The following is a 21,541-nucleotide window of genomic DNA, read 5'->3' as shown; positions in this document are numbered from 1 at the left end:
AGGAGAGAACGGCTCCTGAGAGGGCTGGAGGAGCCCACAGTCTCAGGAAGGGTTTTCTTACTGTGAAACAGTCTTTCATGATCCATATCCCACAGAGAACTGTTGGGATTCAGGCTGTGTTCTGGAATAATCATAAATACAGTGAAACCTATTAAACAAACAGCAAAGAATCCCAATGGCTTTCTTTAAAATATATAAATACACACGTTCTGCTGTAGCCCTGGATACAGTGCAGGCCCCTATACTGCTTTGATAAACTCACTGTTTTGACAAGCCAAGTCAAGAGATTTGCAACAGACAGGGGTTCAATTGCTATAGTATAATAACGATTATTGGTTATTTTTAATTGAAACTATTTTTTCTTTGTAATCCTCAGGAAAACTGTCTTTGTTACTTATACAGACGCTCCAGATAACTAAAAAAACCTTAGTCACCAAAAGAGTATGTACTATTTCATAGAAATTTCTGGAAAACATTAAGAAAAATAATTATCCTATCAAAGACTACCAAAAGCCTTTTTGATATGAGACTAAGCAAGAAAATGTTTACATTCCTTCTGGACCATTTGCCTTTTGGGTCCAGCCCCAGAGCCCGGCACAGCCTCCAGGTTTCCAACAGATATAGGTCAGATTTAAATGAAAGCCTCAGTTTTGCTTTCTAGGTGATGTCTCTGGTTTCTGCCTGCTGATTAAAGTCATCAGCCTGCTGTAACAGGGTTAAGCTGCAGCTGCTCTGAGGCACAGCAGCTTCACCTTATAGACAAGAAGATGCTGGTATGGAAGAACTGGGACTCTCTGGAGCCATACTCAGCTCTTCCTCATCCAGGCTGAATTTACACTCTGAGAACTGATCAATAAAACAATTAAAAGCAACATTAAGTAAGCTGGGACTTGACAAGGAGTAGGGCTGCAAACACACAAGAAAGCTCTAATAATTAGAAGGGACAAAGGAACCCCAAATGCAATTGCACATTGCCAAAAGTATTTGAAACAGTTAATGTTGTAACAGCTAAAGGCTGAAGGTCATGTCCTGGGAGACCTGGAATGTTCCTGTAGCCTCACTTTCATTTCTAAGCGGAGAACAAGGTTTTAAGGAATGTTCTTCTATTTCCTAGAGGTGGATCCCAGCCCAGCACATTTCAGAAGCTTCAGGTATTCATTTTTATTTGCTTCAAGGTTATCAGCTGCAAGTGGCTGTGACTTACGGTCCAGGGGTTGCTTGCATATTGTAATCATATTAGTGAAGTATTCTATTAATTTATGGCTATAATTCATCCCTAAAATATAACATATTACTTAGAAACTACAGAATGTGACTCATACGATCAGATGGCAGCAGATAACTAAGGGACATGCCATAGCAAAAACAGCATTTTGCATCTTCACTGCATCTTTCATTCCAAGCAATTAATAGTCATTGCAAGAGCCCTGTTCATAAAACCCCTGAGAGATCAATGAGCTGCTCCATTACATTACTGATGGGCTGATGTGAGGGAAGCAAACAAGGAGAGAAGATGAAAGACCCGGCTCCAGGAGGACCCCAGCAATATGGGGCCTGTATTACCCCCTCCTCCCGCACAGATGTCTTGGGAGATGGATGCTCCATGCCAAGGAGGAGTGCATGCACCCCTGCCATCCAGTAAACCAAATGGAAAAGGCTTTGGGCAGACCCAAAGGGAAAAGGGCTTTGGGGCAGGCTCAAAACCTCCCTAAGTACACCTAATGGCACTGTTGCAGCAGAGTGGCTTAACATGTAAGTAATATTAAATCTTTAAGTATGTCTGCAAGCTTTCTAGAAAAAACTGCTGCGTAAAACGTTATTTAGCATAAACAAAACTTTGGATCAATGTCTTGTCTTCAAAGGCAGCCCTTAAATTAAAAAAGGCCTGAGGAACTGAAGAAGAAAATACATTAAAGGCCCGTTGCATGCAGTCACCTCCACAGCCACAGCCAAATCATGCCATCTGTCTGCGTCTGGAAGTCAAACTGGAAACCAGAGCCGCGTTCCCCTTCCGTCTGTTGTTCAGACAACAGCCACGCTCCTTCCCTCTCCAGGGACCACACAGCCAGGACCTCGGGGCACCGACACCCGCTGCTGCAGCACCGCCTTTCCCTCTCCTCTTCCTCTCCCCCGCCCTGCCCACCCCACCTCCGGGCACTCCCGGGGAGCCCATCCCCGCGTCGCTACTGACCGTGGCCGCCCGCCGCCAGCGCCCCGGGCCGGGCGCCCGTCAGCAGCAGCAGCAGCAGCGGGAGCAGCCGGAGCCGGGCGGCAGGGGCGCTCCTCGGGGGGCCCGGGGCACCTGGAACAGACACAGAGTCAGGGTTTAGCCCCGCGGAGCCCCCATCACCCCGCAGGCAGCGCTGCTCACCCGGCGGGGCCCGGCGGGGCCGCATGGCTGCCCCCGTCCCGCTGCGGTGAGCCCCGCTGAGCGCAGCCCGGCCCCGGGGCTGGGCGGGCCGCGGCGGGAGGGATGGACCCCGAGCGGGTTGTGCGGAGCGGAGCGTGGCCCAGCTGGCACTTGCGGGCAGGGGAGCGGAGATGCTGCGGGCTCTGCCCAGGGGAAAGACTTCTGCCACGTCCCACACCGAAAAGAATGAGCGCACCTTCGGCTTCAGCAGCATAATCACAGCTACAGGCACCGGGGATAGTGGCCAGTACAGAACGTGCCCGCTGTCAGGCAGACCTGCAAGAGCCCAGAGTTCTATTGTAAAAAGCAACGTGTGCCGGCTTACTGCCTACCGCCGCCGTGCTGCAAGCAAACCAGCACAAAGCGTGTTCACCGATACAGGAACCAGAAGACAATTTGCAGTTAAGGTGCTTAAGGTGGAGGAGTGAACTTGGGTTTTCTTTCCTTTTTTTAAGCCAGCAGGCATGTTACTCAAACACTTTCTGCAAAATCAGTTTGCAGGAACCCAGCTCCAGAACCAGACCTTGCCAGAGGCATGGTGCCAAAGGAGCAGTGCTCACACTCCTGCTGCAAGGACCAGCTTGTGCTTTCTACTGTTGTGGCAAAGTTATGAGACCTAAATACAGCACAGTTGAAATACAACCTCCCACTTCGAAATTTACACCATCTAAGAACTGCTGCTGGAATTTGCAAACACCACATACTAAGCAGGCAGTTTCTGTGCTAGATCTTATTCCCACTCAAGGAGTGCCCACCAAAGGATCAGCCCAGCCTGAACCAGCACTAGCCATACAAAACCTTTGCAACAGAAGAAATTTCACACATAAAATCACTGGTGAATTGCACAGGGAAGGATACAGAAAAATAAGTTAAATGAATTTAAACAAGATCATTAATTTACGTTCATGAGAATTAATTTACATTCATGAAAAAGCTGACACTCAAACGTTACCTTGAACACCTATATCAGACATCAGCTTTGTTTCCACAAGAAGAACACATGTAGAAAAGGAAGAACAACCACTGCAAATTTATGAAGGTGTAAAATAAATACAAAGATAAGACATGTATCTGAACACAAAGGGGGGAAGCAGCAAGCTTGAGGTGATGACTAGGCAAAGCCTGCCAAGAGAACTGCCAGGGCCCTGCTGCTGGGGCATTTAAAACTCACAACTGGGCAACACAGATGCACAGATCCAGATTCTAAGGATCCAGATGTTGCAGAGCAGGATGGGTGTCCTCATTTCCCCTCTGTAAGTGAAAATACCAGTTTTTCTCCTTTTACAGTAACAAGGCCAAGTCAATAATCAAAGACAATAGACACACTTGTAGTGCTGAAAATTAACTGCAGGCCTGTTATAAGGACTCGTGACAACAATGTTCAAACATTTCTCCTAAGCAATGAACCACGATTTTTAGTTATTTAAAACCAGCTGAACATCATGTAAAAGTAACCTCTTTTACATTTTATTTACATACTAAGCTCCATCAGAATGTGGCATTATACCTGAGGAGAGTTTTCCTTGAAAGGAAGGAATTAAATAATGAAGTTCAAGTTACTCTATCAAATAATCTGTACTTCATACTTCTCTTATGCATGAAAATTATGTGCCAAATAAGATTCAGAAATTCAGCAAGCTCTAATCCATGCATCCTTTATTCCATTACAATCACTGTGTTGCATTCTAGCAACAGGACACAAACTGCAATCAATCGCGATCAATTTATACAACAATCTGAGGCTTACAGTACATTTAAGGCCTTTAAATTTGGAAAAATTAGACCTATGCTAGTAGTGTAACAATTTTTAAGTGTCTTGCATTTCTGATGCATAATCTGTGCGATTCCAGTGTCAAAGAATCAAATTACTTCCAAACTAAAAAGATCAGCTCAATGAAAATTTAGTTACATAAATTCATCAAAACATAAATGTGTAAATTTTTATTATTTTTTTTGTCCTGGAAACTTTATAAAACTTTAATAGCAAAATAATATAGGGATAAAAACATATTTTAACAAAATGTATTCAATCATATACAAACCAGAATTTTGCAGTTTATTGTAACTAGACTTAAATTAAAACTACCAATTAAGAATCTATGCACAATGTAAATTCAAATATGTACAGTACTTTTAAAAAGTCTACAGGAATGCTTTACAGAAGGAAATGTCTGTTATGGCTATTATTCAGACCATCTGAATATTAAAATGAGTTTTCTAGTAGTAAATTTACACATTTATTTTTAAACAAAAGCAATTTTTTTCCCTAGTTCCTTTAAGAATAATTCCAGTTACATTTATACAGGTCAATGGAGAGGTCGTTAACAGAGTTTAGCCCCATATAATAGTTTATTTTCAGGAAAAAGTAATATTTAAATAATTTACTTGGGAAGATCAGTAAGTTAACAAAAGAACACTAGAAGGGAGGAGGGGGAACTTCATCACAATAACTTTCCAGTTAAAATACCACAGCTAGAAACTTTACAGAGAAAGTACTCCCTTGGATTGAACCCATGACTGATTGTTCAGAACAAGCTGTAGCTCGTAACAGTGTGTTCTCCACACTGAGAACACTGGGGAAATAAGTCTTTGTAAGGACAGAATTATAAACAATCTGAAGTGAGACAGAGAAAACTGATCTTCGATTAATACAGCACTAGGTAAAAAGTGTCCCCATAAGCAGCTAGTATTCCCACTTCCTCCAGGGCAACGAAGCTAAAAATTGTTGGAATTACAGTAGTTGACCATATTTGTGTGCATTAGTAGAATAATTTCCAGATATAAAAGACAAATTTCATCAGATGTTTGATTAGAACACCCTAACGACAGGGTATTTCTTCATAGTATAAAGCTATTACAGCTATCCAGTTAAAGCATGTGCAAAACCAGGTAATTTCTTCCGTTCACAGTAACTGAGGTAAAATCAGGTAGGCTTCTTCAGGAGTTGGGAAGTTCATGAGATATGAACTGTTTTAGTCTCTCTAGGTATTGTGCATAAAGCTCTATGTCATTATGCCCAGCCCCTTCCACCCAGAGGGGCTCTACTGCTCGTGGACATCGCTCGTACATGGCCAGGCCGTGGGAGAAATCAATTACCTCATCTTCGGTACCGTGGATTACCAACACCGGAGAGGTTACTTTAGATATCTTGTCAATGCTGTGGATGGAAAAGAAAAACACAGCTCAGTTTGGGGCTTTATCTTTTACATATAAAGAAAGCAACCTTAACTATCCATACATGATTCAGTTACCACTGCACACTTTTAAATGGCTTCAAAACATTGCAATTGTGCCCAAGTGATATGGAACAAGACTCACTCTCAAAATTCATGTGTTAAAAAGGAGCCCGCACTGCCATCCCCATCATCCCACCAGTTCTGATGACAAGAAGCTCAAATGGGCAGCAAGCAAATAAAGTCCGGCACCAAAAAAAAACCAAAACAGTGAGTGTATCTCTCACAAACACCACTGAGAGGCCAGGAAGGTTCCACAGGACATACTGCCAGTGTGGACTCTTCACATCAGTTCCTAATCTGTTGAATTGTAAGGTGGTAATAAACTACATTCCAGTCATAAGACTTCATTAAAAAAAAAAAGCCTTAGCTCATGAAGTTTGGACCTGTCTTTGAACCCCCAAATTAGGTAGACTCAGCTGGAGAAAAACAATCTGTTCATTCCACTGATTCTTTAAGTTCAAATGACAAAAGAGAAAACTGTGGGACAAGAGCGCTACACAAGGATATTTAACCAGAAAAAACTCTCACAGGATTTTACTCCATGTAACCAACTTCTCTGCCAACTCTCACTGCAAAGTGGTCTAAAACTTTTTTCTATTTGCTCCAGCTACCTTAGTAGATCAATATGGCTAGTGGACATCTCACAGGAAAACAGGTTCAGAGGACAGGGAAAAGTGATAAAGGCACCTTCACACCTAAGAGTTTGGGCCAGAAAATTTCAATTACAAAGTAACTTCCAAGTGGTAAACAGCAGTCTTCTCCGTCTTCATGTAGGCACCAGCTTTTATTTCCAATCAGCCACGTCACATTCATAGTTACCAATAATTCCAAACTAGTATATAGACACCAAGCGCTAATGAACTCTCAGCTTCCTACCAGCTCCACTTTCATCAACGAATGGATGAACTGGTTCAGGGCATTATACAGAGTATGGGATGAGGTAGGTAGAAAAATGAGGATCAGTAATATTCCATCTGACAGAATCATAATGATTGGGCTGGAAGGGACCTTAAAGCTCATCTAGTTCCAACCCTGCTGCCACAGGCAGGGACACCTTCCACTAGACGAGGCTGCTGAAAGCCCCATCCAACCTGGCCTTGAAGTCTATTTCCTTATGCTATCTAATAAAAGGTGTTTGGATATTCCTGCTTCTGAAGAACAAGAAAGCATGCAATTTTGGTAAGACTAGAGATTTTACAAAGTGATCAAGACTGCTTAAAATGATTAAAAAATATAGATGTCAACTTACACTGACTTAAAAAACAGGTTTAAAGAAGCTTTATGAAAGTACAAAGTTAATTAAAAATTAAGATGTAGACTGAAGCACTGAGCCTCATGCATATAAGTCTCAGCATTTAGTATTCCAGAGAACCGTTACTGGTATTTCAGTAAACAGCTCAGTGTAAACACACTTCTGTCTCAATAAGTCTCAAAAAAGATCCCAGGCTTCATGTCTTTTAAAGAGGAAAAGTGTTATTTAAAATTAAAATGCAGCCTATTTCACTTTTCCTGCCTGGAACTTGAGTTGTGTACAACTACGCTGAATACAGAAAAATATCCCAAGAATATAAGAGAAACATTGGAATAATGCAGATTTTTTTTCCCCACAGTTTTCATACCTAAATTAGTATCATAGCCAAATGTAAATACTTTACAATCTACATACTATATAAAGCCTTAATCCCATGAAGGGTCTGCCCCCAAGCTCCACCATGTCACAGACAAGTCAGCTACATAAAGCTAGCGATGTTAATGCCTAATTTTAGTGGCTAGATACTAAGTTCTCATTTATTATAGGAAGCCAGGAAATCCCTTTCACTTCAGTATTCAGATAACAAAACTATTTTTTTTCACATATATCCACAGACCATTAAGCCAGGTAGTATTTGTGTTTCGCAGAAAATTGGAAAGCATCCCATTGCCAACTCAGCGACTCATAAGGCAGTATTTAAACTGCACATTAGACTTACTTAGTATTCTCAGCCACACTGCTCTGCAGCTAGAAAAATCTACAGAGACCCAATTCTCATGGACTCCCAGCATAAAATGCACATAATAGCGATTCACTGTAGGTGCACACTGAACTGTTTTGTCTCCCACCATGAAGACAGACAGTTGAGCTGCACACATTCATAAAAGTGCACTGCTGTTTATTTTCACTGCTTACAGTGCAAGTGAAGTCAGACTGACAGCAATGAACAGCTCAGTAGGGTAAGAACAAAATACTCAAGTGCTACAGTACATCTGTTGTCACTGTTCCCAACCCCCCCACCTCCCCCTTTTTCCTTTTAAAATGGTTATTTGATTTGGCTGGTATCAGCTAATCGCTGTTACTTTTGTCATCAGGGCTATTTTTAAGGCTTTGTTTTTTCCCCTCTCACAGAAGCATTTGCAAATATTGGATTTCAGATTAGAGGACAATGAATGAGTGTTTCAAATAAATATAAGGGTTTCAAATCCTAACTGCACCTTCAACAATTTAATTACTTATTTAATTCATAACCCATGTGAAAGGATTCTAAACACGGGGATTGGACACAGATACTTTGAGCACCACTATTGGTCACTATTACTCCTAGCTGCTTTGGCATACAGATTTACATCTACAGCCTTCCCCACCTTCTAATATTAATCTGTTTTAACCAAAATAAAACAAACAAAATGAATGCTATGAGTACCCCTACTACACTTATTGCAAACATGACCTTCTGAAGCAAAGCCAAGCTTCGCACAAGACTTCAGGGTGTTTCTCTTTTGTCTTCTCCCTTCAACAGACCTGTCAGCATTTTATCTGTGCCTCCCCTCACCCCCATGCCAGGTCTACATACACTGCTACAAAGAGACTGTCTTCCTCCTCTAATATTCTCCCTTAAACTGGGTCTGATGTTTTAAAAGATTCCTAGAACATCTGCTATTCCCAGGACCTATACAGTTCTCAAGTAGTTGGATATTTTAATTTAGGTCTGTGGCAATTGCTTTTCAAATGAAACAATAGGCTATAAAAGCACTGTTATCTTGAAACCAGTTGTATATATAGGCTTCGGTACCTCAAATATTCTAGAGCTTCTTAAAGTAATTTATTTTTGTCACAGATAAAATCACCTTACATGATCTCCATGAGGGAAGCACAAGTCTCACTACCTTTGGTGATTTTATATAGACAGGATGCCAAAGATGTAAAAATGTTTTTACTTACATGGACCAAAGGCAAGGGAACACCAAATTAATCTCCTTAAGATCATACATGAAATGCAGAATCAAGCTGAAAAGTGCACCATACCAGTCCAGCTCTCTAGCCTCTGACCCTATCTTGTTTTCTCCCTTTAAAAGCAGCAATTACCTATGCCTGTTTCTCTGCTAATATGGTAAAACTATTGAAATATTTCAACAAGTGGCTTGAAGACAGCACATCTATTTCATGATATCATATTACCTTCTAAATCGAAGTTGATTGAGATATTTAGAGTGTACAATTACCAATGAGTCATTAGCCTGAAGGACTCAATTCAGTATTATCAGTTGGTAAGCTACTACTCCAGACTTGACAGCATAAAAATTCTGATATTAACAACACAAACAACAGGAGAAAAATCTATTGTAAATACTAAGACTTCTTTTGTTCATTGAACTGACTATCATGTCAGTTTGAGACTGACATCTGCCTCTTTCTTACATGGTGAATCTCTGCTTGCATTTAGAAGGTGTGCATATCAAAAATTTCAAATGCAGTGACAATTCAATAAAGTTCCTTTTTAAACACCTAAGGAGCATGTGGAGTCCAGAACAACCCTCTTTGCACTGTTTATACATACCTTGGAAAAGCATCAAAGCAATAGGTTTTCCTAGTGTCAGGAAAAGCTACCCGTAATCCAGACATCAAGGGAGAATGAAGGATTACTGCTGCACACTCATACCGAGATGCCAGGTCTACTGTAGGGACAGTACCAATACTCTGACCATACAGAATAATGTTCTCAGGACTAACACCATACCTGCAGAGACAAGAAACATCTCTTTAGAAAGCAAACAAAAAAACCCCAGTTTACAACATAATTTGCATCACAAAACCCAACCAAAACCAAAGAAAAACAAAGCTTCCCTCCTACCCACTGTAGCTCTTTAAAATCTGTTCCTAGGAGATGTGAAATTACAAGTCTAAACTTTGAAACAGTCCAGTAAAGCAAACAATCAAAACATTGCACAGGCTGAGAATAACTATCCCCAAAGAAAGAATGCCAGTTTGTTCATTAATCTTCACCATCTTCATTAACATCTCTTATCTTTCACTCCACAGCACAGCAAGTTATAAATTTGACTTTCCCGTCCTTCCCCCCCCATTGCAGGGTAACTCTCCAGAATTTCAATTAGATACTCTAGAGAGTAACAACCTTTCCACTATTAATCAAGATAGTTACTCCTCTGCTCACCTTTCCACGCAGCTGGAACAAAAAGACTAAATTGCCTTGTTAGTGTAGCTGAAGACACTAAACAGGATAAAAATTTGAAAGGATAGTACTGTTCATTTTTCCATTTTCTAATGAGTGTAAATTATTCCTCATTTTTCTTTTCCAGTTTAAAAACACATCAAGCTCATTTTGTAACTGTTAAGATACATAATTCCATAAAACTCAAGTGTTCATAGGGAGTCCTGGCTGGCTGGCTGCCCACTATTCCCATCCAGTCTATAAAGCTGTCCTAGCTTGTGTGCTCTTGAGGAATATACTAATTCAGTTTTTATTTAAAGTGTGCAAAAGATAAGGGAATTTGGAAGGGGCTCAGGAGGCAGCGACAGTGTCTAGGAAGGACTGAGGAGTACAATATTATTTGGCCACCACAACTTGTTAGGAAAGCAGCAAATTAAAGCTGTTATTTCATTAATTTAAAATATTTACCCAGAAGATTTCCATGTATAACTCCACTTCCTATTGCAAGTTGTATAAAGAACAACTGAGTGCAGAAAAGAACACATTTCTAGTAGAAAATAATGGGAACGTGTCTTTTTGCTGTCAACACTGTCTACAGTTCCGCTGTCACTGCCATGACAACGAAAATCAAACCCTACAGTTTAGGCTATACCCAGTGTACACCTGGAATGCTTCAACTTCCTCACTAAGATGATAACAACAGCAGGCCTGGGTAGTACTTGAATTTCAAGCAGCTCAGTGACGATATATGTGCAAAAGACAGAAAATTACAACTGAAGAATAATCAATTAATAATTACAAATACACCAGAAGAATAACCTAATACTAAACATCCAACTACAGGCTGTCAAGATTGCCTGGTTTTACAAGGAAGTAAAACTAGACTGGATTGTTGCCCCTGTGAAACTGGAATTTTCTATACTGCTGAGCATAAGGGTGCTTTTGGCATCTGCTGTAATATGAATAAGCAACTGTATAAAAATATCTCCCTGGAGTAAAATTTTATCCTCTTGGTAACCAAGCAGCAGCTCATGTTGGTGGTCTATCACCACAGCCACAGCCTCATGTTTTTAAAGAGATGTTGTGAAGCTCTTTTAGGAGAATTTTTTCTCCCTTACTATTAGAAATAGTCCAGCACATAGTACAGCCTAGCTGATTTTGCTATGCATGTTAACAGCATCTTGGAGCAAAGCCTTGTCCTCACAGACTTCACTCTGGCTGTTGGGTGGGGAGGGCCGGAGGCATGTACCTTTGAAAGCAGCACATGCAACCAGACTGCTGATCTACCAGCTGTGGCATCGTATTAAAGACTGGCAAAAATGCATTAACATCAGGGAATACAGGAAAATGGGACTGGAACCATATCCTTTATATGGCGTTTAAGTGGGGATAAAATTATATCAATGCTGGTAGGTTCTGCAATACCATTCTGAACTCTAGTGTCATTATAAATATAAAGGATACTCTCTAAATGGTTTACAATCTAAGCAGAAACTGGAAACAAATGTTTGACAATCACAGGGTAACAGGGCAGCATCGGGTGGCAAGAGAATTCCTTCATCACATACAACTGCCTTAGAATTACAATTTTCTTCAGTATTGATCTGCTTTGGTTTCACATCTTTTGATGTTATTTTGTTTCTGAAATCAGCTCTCACTGTAAGTGAAACACCTTGCTGCTGTGGCAACAGGTACTCTAGAAAAAAAACTCGATTTCATTGTATGCCAGTTAAAATCAGATACAGCCTATAGTACCATAAAAAAACAAAAAAAACCACCCTAAAAACCAACAAAAACACCCACCACAAAACCAGCACAAGAGATCTCATTTAAAAGTGGCCCTTCAACACTAAATGTTACAATTACTCAGTGTCTACCTCCTCAGAAAGCCAGTGTGACAATTTTGACCAAAACCACCCACGTCATAAAAGGGTATGAGAACACTCAGTTAGTGCTCTTGTAGCCTGTCAGTAGGTCAAATGTCTTTTCTACTTTGTACTCCAACTAAAAAAAAATCCCTGGGGTTGTTTTAGTTAGAGACAGTCCAACTTTCCAAGACAGAACAGTTACTGTAACAGATTTATCTTCTTAAGCCCTTTACTATTACACCATCAATCAGAAGGTGAGACACCAAGCTTACCGCAAACATCAACAGGAACATCTATATGTAAAATTTATTGCAAGGCCAAAGGACATCTGACAACTCATAAGCAAGGGCCATGAATAATTGACACATGTGAGGTTCTTGGAGCTGAAGGCCAGGGCTTGGCTCTGTGATACTCTGAGTCTTCACAACACTGCCCAGCTGGTGACTCAGCAAGCACTGTTCAACAGAGGTACAATATGGCAATGCTAACTTTAAAATATTTAAAAACACTTAAAGTAATTTAAAAATTCTTAAAGTTTCCTTTCAGCAGAGGCTGCGACCCTTCTCCACTCTCTGCCACCTCCCTTGTTGTATCAGATTGTTATGCAACAGGAACAGTGATACAGAAAGTGAAGAGGAAGAGCAGACCTGGATAACAGGGCAGCAATGAAAGGGAAAGTAAGTGACATAGAAAAAAAAAAGAAGAAGGAATGACATAGAAAAAGGCAAAAAAGAAAAGAGGAATCCTGTTACACTGTGCTCTCCTATTAAGGAAGAAAGTCCTTCCACCAGCAAAACAGCAGCTCCTAAAAATATCCTCCCTGAAACACACCAGCTTTGGTCTCTGTGGAAACAGAGATCCATCCTACAGAGAGGGAGACCCAAGTCAAACGCCTGTGTGGGATGTTCCTGCACTTCTCCTGTGGAGCCTATGAGAGTTCAAAACAAGCAGGGCAACACTGCAGTGTCAAAACCAGCCTCCAAACCAGCAAAACCAAAGTAGAAAGCAATTCAGTTACTGTGGGCCTATGTAAAATAATGCTATGACAAGGGAGATAAAAAGGCAGGCACCATTTTTTAACTCAAGGGAAGTCAGTGATAAGTGCAAATCTACTGTTGTTCAAAATGATGCAAGCATTTCTGCTCCCCCTTACCCACAAACACTCTTCAGGGGGAAAAATTCTCCAGCCTAGTCTATTCTCAATAACCCACAAGTAGATTATGTTGATTAAAGATAACATTTTTATGTGCTATCTTCAGCTATATTCACAAGCCGTACAGAATCTGTACCTACAACTTCCCAACTCAGGCCAAGTATATCTAATGCACCAACATACTCCAGTCACTAGTAACAGAGCATTTTATTTTTGCCCCATGTTACTGCCTTTATTCATACAAATTAGGCTTACCAGCAACTCTGGTCTCCTTATGCCATCATGAATTATGTGCACAGAAGTTAGCTATTAAGAATTCATACCCCAAACTCTTCTACTTACTCCTGCACTGAGCAATTGGAGACCTCAGCAACACCAACAGGTCAGTGGAACAGAGGAGGCTGGGAATATTGCTGACACCCAGTACAAGGGAGGATGGGACACAGTTATGTCTAGTTCAGACTGCTTAGCTGTGTGGCTGTGGCTTGGGCCATGTATGAGGAAACTGAGGAGGGACAACACAGACAGTAGTCTCATTTGCCTTTGTAAAGTTCTTAACACTTTCTGGCTGACAGCACTATGTACAAACTAAGTATTATCATAAAACAACTTTAATTATGAGCATAACATACCAATTCCTCCCCCCTCCCAGGCTTCAGCTTTGAGTGATACAGATGGAAAGTTTACCATTGCTATTTTTATGCTCCCCTTGCTCAGTTGAAAGCACTAGTGGAATGCTGCTTCAGGGACTCCACACGTGTCATACAGCTGAAGCCCTGCAATGTTACAGCCAAGGCTACAGCATCTGTGCCAAACCTCAAAGGTGAGAAATACATATTCATAATGAGGCCAAGTTTTTTTCAGGCTTACTGAAGTAGTGAAGTTAACCACACCTTGTATGTTCAGTTATGAAGTTGTAGTGTATTTGCTGTCCCAATATCCCTTACCTAAACTGAAATGCATGTAGAACAGTATGGATATAGCAACAGCAACTCATCAGTTTTCAAAAACAATCACAGTAACTATCTAGGCAGAGCATTTTGACTGAACAAAACTGATTTCATAATGCTGTTGAAACCTACTTTTTAACTGCTACTAAACTAAAGCAGCTACTGGTGGTCAAGCTCTTCCTTACAACGCAGTATATAAAAGATAAAAAAGAAGGAAAACAAGATAACTAGCTTAGGCGTTCTTGCATGGAGAATGTGTTTGAAACTATGCACTCACCCCTCAAGGGAAACACCAATTAAATAATTCATCTTCAAGACACAGAGAAAATCCAGCTTATGTCAGGAGCAACACAAATTCATGCCACATTAGGACAAAACAGTGACTTCTAGAGTATTTCTAACAAAACATACATTTGCTCAGTTACAATAACATCTTCATAAGCTATTCTTCAAATCTGTTTCCTTCTGTTTATACAAAGCCATTTGTCACAACATACTATTTATCGCCTTTTCAAAATGCATTATCACCAAACTTTATAATATGGAGAAATTTAGATTGCTTGTTAAGAAACACAGCTAGGTTTTACTACAGCATCATTATACACTTCCATAAGATATGCATCTACATTTTCAGATAAAAGTGGCTATTTAAGCCAGCATGAGTCTAAAAATTTAATTTTGGGGGTAGAAACAAAACCCAAAAATCTTCAACTAAGTACAAATCCCACATGCAGACTGCATAACTTGAATGAGACTTTATGTTGTAGGACACTTATGTTAAAAAAACCCACAAAACCTCAACAAGAGAAAATTCAGTCAATAAATATTATTGCAAGTAACTTACTATAGCAGAAAAAAACCCCCACTGAATTTCACATTGTGCTTCAGCACCACTCCAGCATGTCAGTCAGAATACCACAGAAATTACAGATTTTCTGTTTAAATGCCAGAACTGTATTGAAAGCAAAGCGTTAGATTAAGAATTTTGGGTTAACAATAACAACAACTCTCAAATGAGAAAAAACAGAATTATTTCAAGATTTCCAGGAAACCCTGGCAAACAGCAAGAGTCCCTACACCAGTTTCTTACTCCAGCTTTCTTGAGTTCACACAAACACAGGTCTAAAATTCTTCACTGTTTTACTGAACACAACAGAAACTGATTCTTTAAATTACGTGATGTCTTCTTCCCTTCTGCCTCCTTCTTGACCAAGTCTACAAGTACTATGTGATTTAAATTCAGGTACAGCAGACTCCCTTTGACTTCACATTTTCCTTGTAGTAAGAGCCAAAACCAGTTTGCATAGTGTTCTGGCTTATAAAGCTGCAAAAAAGACAATTTTTTTTGGCATATATCCCAGCACACTGTCACAGGAACAGACAAGTAATTCCACAAATGTGTTCACACTCAAAATAATTTCAATGGCTGCCAGAGAAATTTAATCAAGGAATCTGCCACAGTTTTATATTACTATTATTTCACTGCCACACCAGTCATTTTGTTACACAATGAAGAAACCCCAGTGCTAAACAATATAAGGTAACTAATACAATTACAGAATAAACCTATGACTCTTGAAAATGCCCTCTTAAAGGTTATTTTGGAAGACATTATTTACAAGTATCACACTACTCCAGGCTTGCTGATCTATGTGGCTGTAGTGTTAATCCAGTGATGTACACTCCTCTTTTCATATAAATAAATGGATCAATTGGAAAGAAACAACTTCTTAGGATGATCATTTGCCCTGCAGTAACTTAATTATACTGAAGAATGAGTCATTACAACTGCTTCTTGATTACTGTCTTGTGACAAACAGCGATCTGTTACTAAATACTGAGAACTGTGTTCGAAGTTCAATCAAGTCCTGAACAAGGGTATTAAATATCACTGGTGAGCTCAAGCACCCATGACAAAAGCAGGTGATCTACACACTGCCAAGTAGTGAAACCACTGCGTTTGCCCTGAAGAACCAGGGTAAGTAAAGAAATGCTGTTTCATGGCATTGTCTGCTACGAACTGTAATGAAACTGCATTTTAAATTAACTGAGTTGTGCTAATCTGCACAGAGTAGCTCTGAGGTAAGGGTTGAGTGTTGTTTTCCTTCTGTTTTTTGGTTTTTGTTTTTCTATTAATAACGTCCAAATAATACTAATTCCAATAAAAATTTGCTCCTTTTTCACATCTAGCCTTAAGTTACCTTGTGCTCATCTGCCTTGAACACAGGCTGCTGAAGATGTCATATTTCAAAGTGGGAAAAACATTCCTTAACTAATGTAAATCTGCTCAAGACTCAGAGCAAAACCAAGCACTATTGAACAGTAAATCCATTCATCTTCTTCCCCCCCCCCCAGCTTCACCATTATAAATGAGTTCCTTCTCCCTCTTCAACACCTGTTTTGTTGGAGGATTTCAAGCCACACCATGGCAGCACTTCCACTACACATTTTTGAGACAACTTACCACCACCAGCTACAGTGAAGCAGCCTGGCACGTAGCAGGTCCAGCCTACAGTGTCCTTTCATTAGAGCCTCATCAATCAGGCTCTACCCTCATAACCACTTACAGCTCATGATCTCACAGGAGAAACCATTTTAACTGCAATCAGACTGCATCTATCCATTCTAATGTTTTCAAGAATTAGAAGAGAAATGAAACATAAAAGCATAAAAAGAAAACCAAACAAAAAGCCAAAACCAGATAGTACACACCACCAGCCAGGAAAGAAGGCTTCTGCAAACTTGTGTTCTGGTGTAGATCTCATCCAAGCTAGCTGAACTGTACCAAAACACTATGACACAAAAAGACAGAATAGGCAGAAAATCTGCAATCTGTGCTTGCAGACCTATTTTTTATTTCTTAGGGAGCTACAAAGTAAAACCTCCTTTGTTTTCTTTTGTACTGAGAACTTAACTGTACCTCTAACATGACTCTTCACCACCACAATCACCCAGCATACTAAATTTTGGTGTTTGGCTGATGCTAGGTTGCTCATATGTATAGCACATAAACTAGCAGTCGTGTGTATAAATAACAAACAGATTTGGCACAGTTGCCTCTGTCTGACTGAGGGTTTAGTGCTTAGGGGATTTTTTCCTAGGTATCAGGGAACAAGGAAACTTTTTTTTATTAAATGTGCATTGAAATTTAAGTAGGAACTTGTGCCATGGGGACACTGATATAAGAGAACAGAGTAACTTTGCCTCTTCAATCATTAATTCTTTCATAACGAGTGAAAGTTAGCAAGAAGGCCACTCACAAGCAAAACCAGACTCATATAGGACACCCAGCAAAATGAGCAATGATGCAGCTGAGCCTTCTGTTTGAACTCTACCTTTATCATTCTACTAGTTTATGACGAAAGGTGAACAACACTTCACTACTTGGTGTGCATTCATGCAAGGGAAGGAAGGGAGCATTTGCCTAAATTAATTCCTAAATAAGCACCCCTAAACGCTGGAGGTTTATTTTATTTCCCTAATCACAGCAGCAAATGCAATCCAAACCCACTGTAAACTCTAATACAAGAAGCTAGTACCAGTGGAAACAGGAGTTAAACACTGGGATATATTCAGATGTAATTCATGGGTCCCAATTTTCTTTGCTTTAGCAACCTTAGTAATCAACTAGAGTTTTGAAGCCAGCACTGTATGGCAAGGTTTTGGTTTTGAAGATACACACATGCTCTCTACTCCTCACAGTTTCCTTCTCCCAAAGTGCTTTCTCAAAGCAATATTGATTTATGTCATCTAGTCCCAAAACACAATGGGTTGATGGCATACTGAAGTGAACCTCTCACTCCAGTTATTTTAAAAATAGAGTACTGGAGTTAACTGAAAGTATTTTGCATTTAATTGAAGTGCTCTGTAGTAAATAAACATGGAATACAGAAGTCTTAAGCTTTATTTATCAAAGGCAAAAACTTTTACTGGCCACTAAGAATTATCTTCATGACCACAGCATCAATAATTCACAAAAACTCAGTCAACTACATTCTATTACATACTTTTTACTGTAACCAGTGTACAAAATCTATATAGCCAGCCTCTGAGGTACATTTAAATAAGCTGAGACAGAAGAGACATTTCCGTCACTTTGACAGAGAAGCTCACCCTATAGTATCTTCTGGAGTAAAGAATTCATTATCTTTACCCCTACCTTCTACCTCATCTCTACCCTGCTGTGGTATTCTTGTTTTCAGCTGTACACATCATACTCTGTTTTATAATACAGTGGAGCTAAGACACATGAGCAAAGTCCTCACAACATGACATAAAAAACTTTGACAATCTTTTTACTTTCACTTTGGACATCCTACACTCAAAAGCTGAAAAAAAATAAACTACTTCATAAAACAGTAATTCTGTAAGGGCTGTTATGAAGAACAAGAAAGATTTGATGATATCCATGTACCTAAACACAGTATCTTTTAATATAAAGACTTCAGTTAAAACAAGTATGTGTCAATGAACACAGAAATTGGTTCCCTAGGAAACATTAAAAAAACCCAGGTGCAAATATTAACACTGGTTATGCATTCCCACAAGTTCTGTGCCTTCATAGCTGTCTCTTAAATTTCAGTTACTTCCAAACTGGAGTGCTCTGCCTTATTCCCAAAGGCTGAAAATTCTGTGAGCCAAGGCATTCTCTCTCACTTCTCAAGCCCCTCAACATAACCCTCCTCATCACCCTTGGCTCAGCACTGGAAGACTGAGGGTTTACAAGCCTGGAGGAAGATACCTTGCTGCTCTCCAATAGTTTGCAAAGCGTTTTTGTTCAGGAGCACAGTATTATTCTGCTTAGTACTCCCACCTACTTATTGGAGCATCTCAGACATAGCACTTTTGAGCACTGCTCTTACCCTGCCTCTTCTTCACAAACACTTTCTGACGTATTTCCCTTACCTCTACATACCTACAGAACCATGCAACAGTTCAAGGCTGTCCTGCAGCATCAATAATTGTTATGAAGCTCACCTATGCAAGACTTAAGCCTCTGACTCACATGTCAGGATTACGTATCTGAGGAGCAGAGTGGCTTTTGACCCAAGCTGCTGCCTGCTCCACCCATCTCCAACGTTTCTACCCTTTCTACCAGGCACCGCTCCCAAAGCAGGGATTAATTGCTGAAGCACACAAACCACAACAATCAAGACAAAAAGATATGGCACCAGTTAAGCTTTCTTTAAATGTATCAGGCTGTACTTTCTGCAATTAGAGTTACAACTGGAAAAACATATAATGAAACTAGATTAATCCTAAACTGCAATCAAACTGCAAAGCCCATCTAAAATTTCACACTTCTAGGTTTGCACAGCTGCTTAGCTATGCACATTGTAACTTAATAAAAAAAAAGTATTCCCAACCTAAGGATTTATTGTAATTTTGTATACATTTCAGTCTCTACAGATTCTACAGTTTTGCTATGATTCTTTGATACACTTTACAAGTCACTAAATGTAAAATGTGGCAGTGATACAGCATTTTCCTTATGTCACTTGTAGACAATTGTAACTATATCCAGAAAACAGGCTGATATAAAAAGATTTAAGTATCATCCCCATAATGCTGACAGATGAGAACAAAGAAAAAGTTGAACCACCCCAACAAACAGCAGGTGCCTGTATCCAAAATCCCATTGTAACAGACAAAGTTAAAGCCATTTTCACGCAGTTCTTCAAAGATCCCTGGAAACCTGAATGCAGTCTCTGCTACAGAACACCAGAGACAGCATCTGAGAGAATTATATGAGAGCTAAAATGGATAAACCCTTGCAAGTATGGAGGCAGACAAACTGGATGCATCACATCTTCCCATCTAGACGCATTAGTATAGCTCTTGCAGTGATCTGAGAGTCTCCAATACAAAGAACATGAGAGGGCAGAAAGTCACATTGAGGACAAGAACAGCAGAGGGGTCCTGATACAAAAGTGATCAGTACCAATGAACTGGTCTAATACTTCCAAAAAGAACCAACTGCAGATGAATGCATCTGTCCCCAGTATATGAATATTTTATCAGCCAGCATTATATGATGATGACTCAGCTGGCAGTAGGATTTCTCTTTCCTTTATATACCTACATTAATATGCTCAAGCACTGCAGAAGAACAAAGAATTATTAAATAAGCCTGGGCTTCTCTCAAAGATATGCAGTATCTCAATCACTGAAAGGCTGTACGCAGAAGCCAAGTAGTGTCAAGGCCTGTGTTATCCAGGAGACCACCACGCTTGGATAAGTCCTCTTTAATTCTCTGAAAACAATTAGTGTTTCTTTGAGTTACTCTAACCAATTCAACAGATTGAAAAAAGAAAGGCAGTATTTTAATTTTAAAATCAGAACAATAGGTGATTCCTCTGCACTGACATGTCTTGTGAATCATAAATAAGAAGAAATCCTCCTTGGATAAGTGGCACTGTAACCTCTATTTTTCCTTCAATCCCCAGATAAGTGGAGGCAACACATACCAATTTTCTAACTGCTCCAGATACTGAGCTTTATTACAGTGAGAATCTGTATGCACTTCAGCATCTGCTTTCAAAGAAGCGGCGAATCCACAGCCTCAAAGAGAAACAGTATCCTCCTGATGAGTCCCTCCTGCCTTCTCTAAGTGATCCATTTTCAACCAGATTCATTAAATATTCTAACAAATACCAAAGTGATAACTGCCAAACGGAAGACAGACATTTTACAAAAGCCATTTATAACTAGAAAATATTCTTCCAGCATCTTTTTAGAAACTAGAAAACCTACTGTTTTTTCTTTCTCTGTCCCATTTTTGTATTGGCACTCTGGCTTAAAAAAATCAGACTCGTCAATCTATTTCTCCTACGCATCCTCAAGTTCTTCCATTCCTGTTGCTCAAAGATGGTCTGATTTGACTCTACCAGGATTAAAGATCCATTGCTCCACAAAATCTATACCTTATCACACTGGTTTATGCTTTGTTTTCCTCTTGCAAATGTTCCTATAATGAACTTTAGCACAATGAATGCTCAGGCCCCAGCAACAGTCAACATAAAGCTGATTAAAAACAATATATAGTAATCACCAGGATTAGCAGCACCAGATGTTCTAAAACAGCAGACCACAGATAACTAGTTCAGAGCTTAAAAATCAAATTTCCTAGCCAAAGCCTTTATCACCACAAACCCAGGGGCTAAATCCTTTCTCCCTTCTCCCAGTAAATACTACTAAGAACTGTGAACAATAAAATCTGGCACAAAGTTTCTCCTGAACACTTCTGTGCAGTTGAAGTGCTCATGAAACCTGCCTTGTGCTCTCCAGAAACATGGAAAGACAGCACAAAAAAAGTAATTTATTACAGAAACAGATATCTGCATTTAATTATAGTTAAAAATCTTTCGTATCAGAAATTTTACCTATCTTCAAGTAATAAATGTTAATTTAAGAAATGTTGAACTGTGATTTTGTGCATTTAGAAAAGTATTAACTTCTCAAAACTTTCTTAACCTCACATCAGAAAATCCAGGTCATACA

At 39.7% G+C, this 21,541-nt stretch overlaps 1 protein-coding gene across 1 annotated transcript in view; it reads right to left on the bottom strand.

The window, feature by feature from the left end:
• Positions 1-4,043: 4,043 nt before the first annotated feature.
• ABHD17C (abhydrolase domain containing 17C, depalmitoylase) overlaps positions 4,044-21,541 on the bottom strand; it is a 29,264-nt gene continuing 11,766 nt past the window's right edge. The window contains exons 2-3 of the mRNA XM_005148740.3: positions 9,459-9,638; positions 4,044-5,567 (exon numbers count right to left, since the gene is read on the bottom strand). Of these exons, the coding sequence (XP_005148797.1) occupies positions 5,348-5,567; positions 9,459-9,638 (400 nt within the window). The 3' untranslated portion in view covers positions 4,044-5,347. The remainder of the gene's footprint in view (positions 5,568-9,458; positions 9,639-21,541) is intronic.

The sequence above is a fragment of the Melopsittacus undulatus genome, chromosome 9 (assembly GCF_012275295.1).
Source record: "Melopsittacus undulatus isolate bMelUnd1 chromosome 9, bMelUnd1.mat.Z, whole genome shotgun sequence".
NCBI classification, from domain to species: domain Eukaryota; kingdom Metazoa; phylum Chordata; class Aves; order Psittaciformes; family Psittaculidae; genus Melopsittacus; species Melopsittacus undulatus.
Note: the sequence above shows the minus strand (reverse complement) of the source record. Positions and strands in the feature narration are given on the sequence as shown.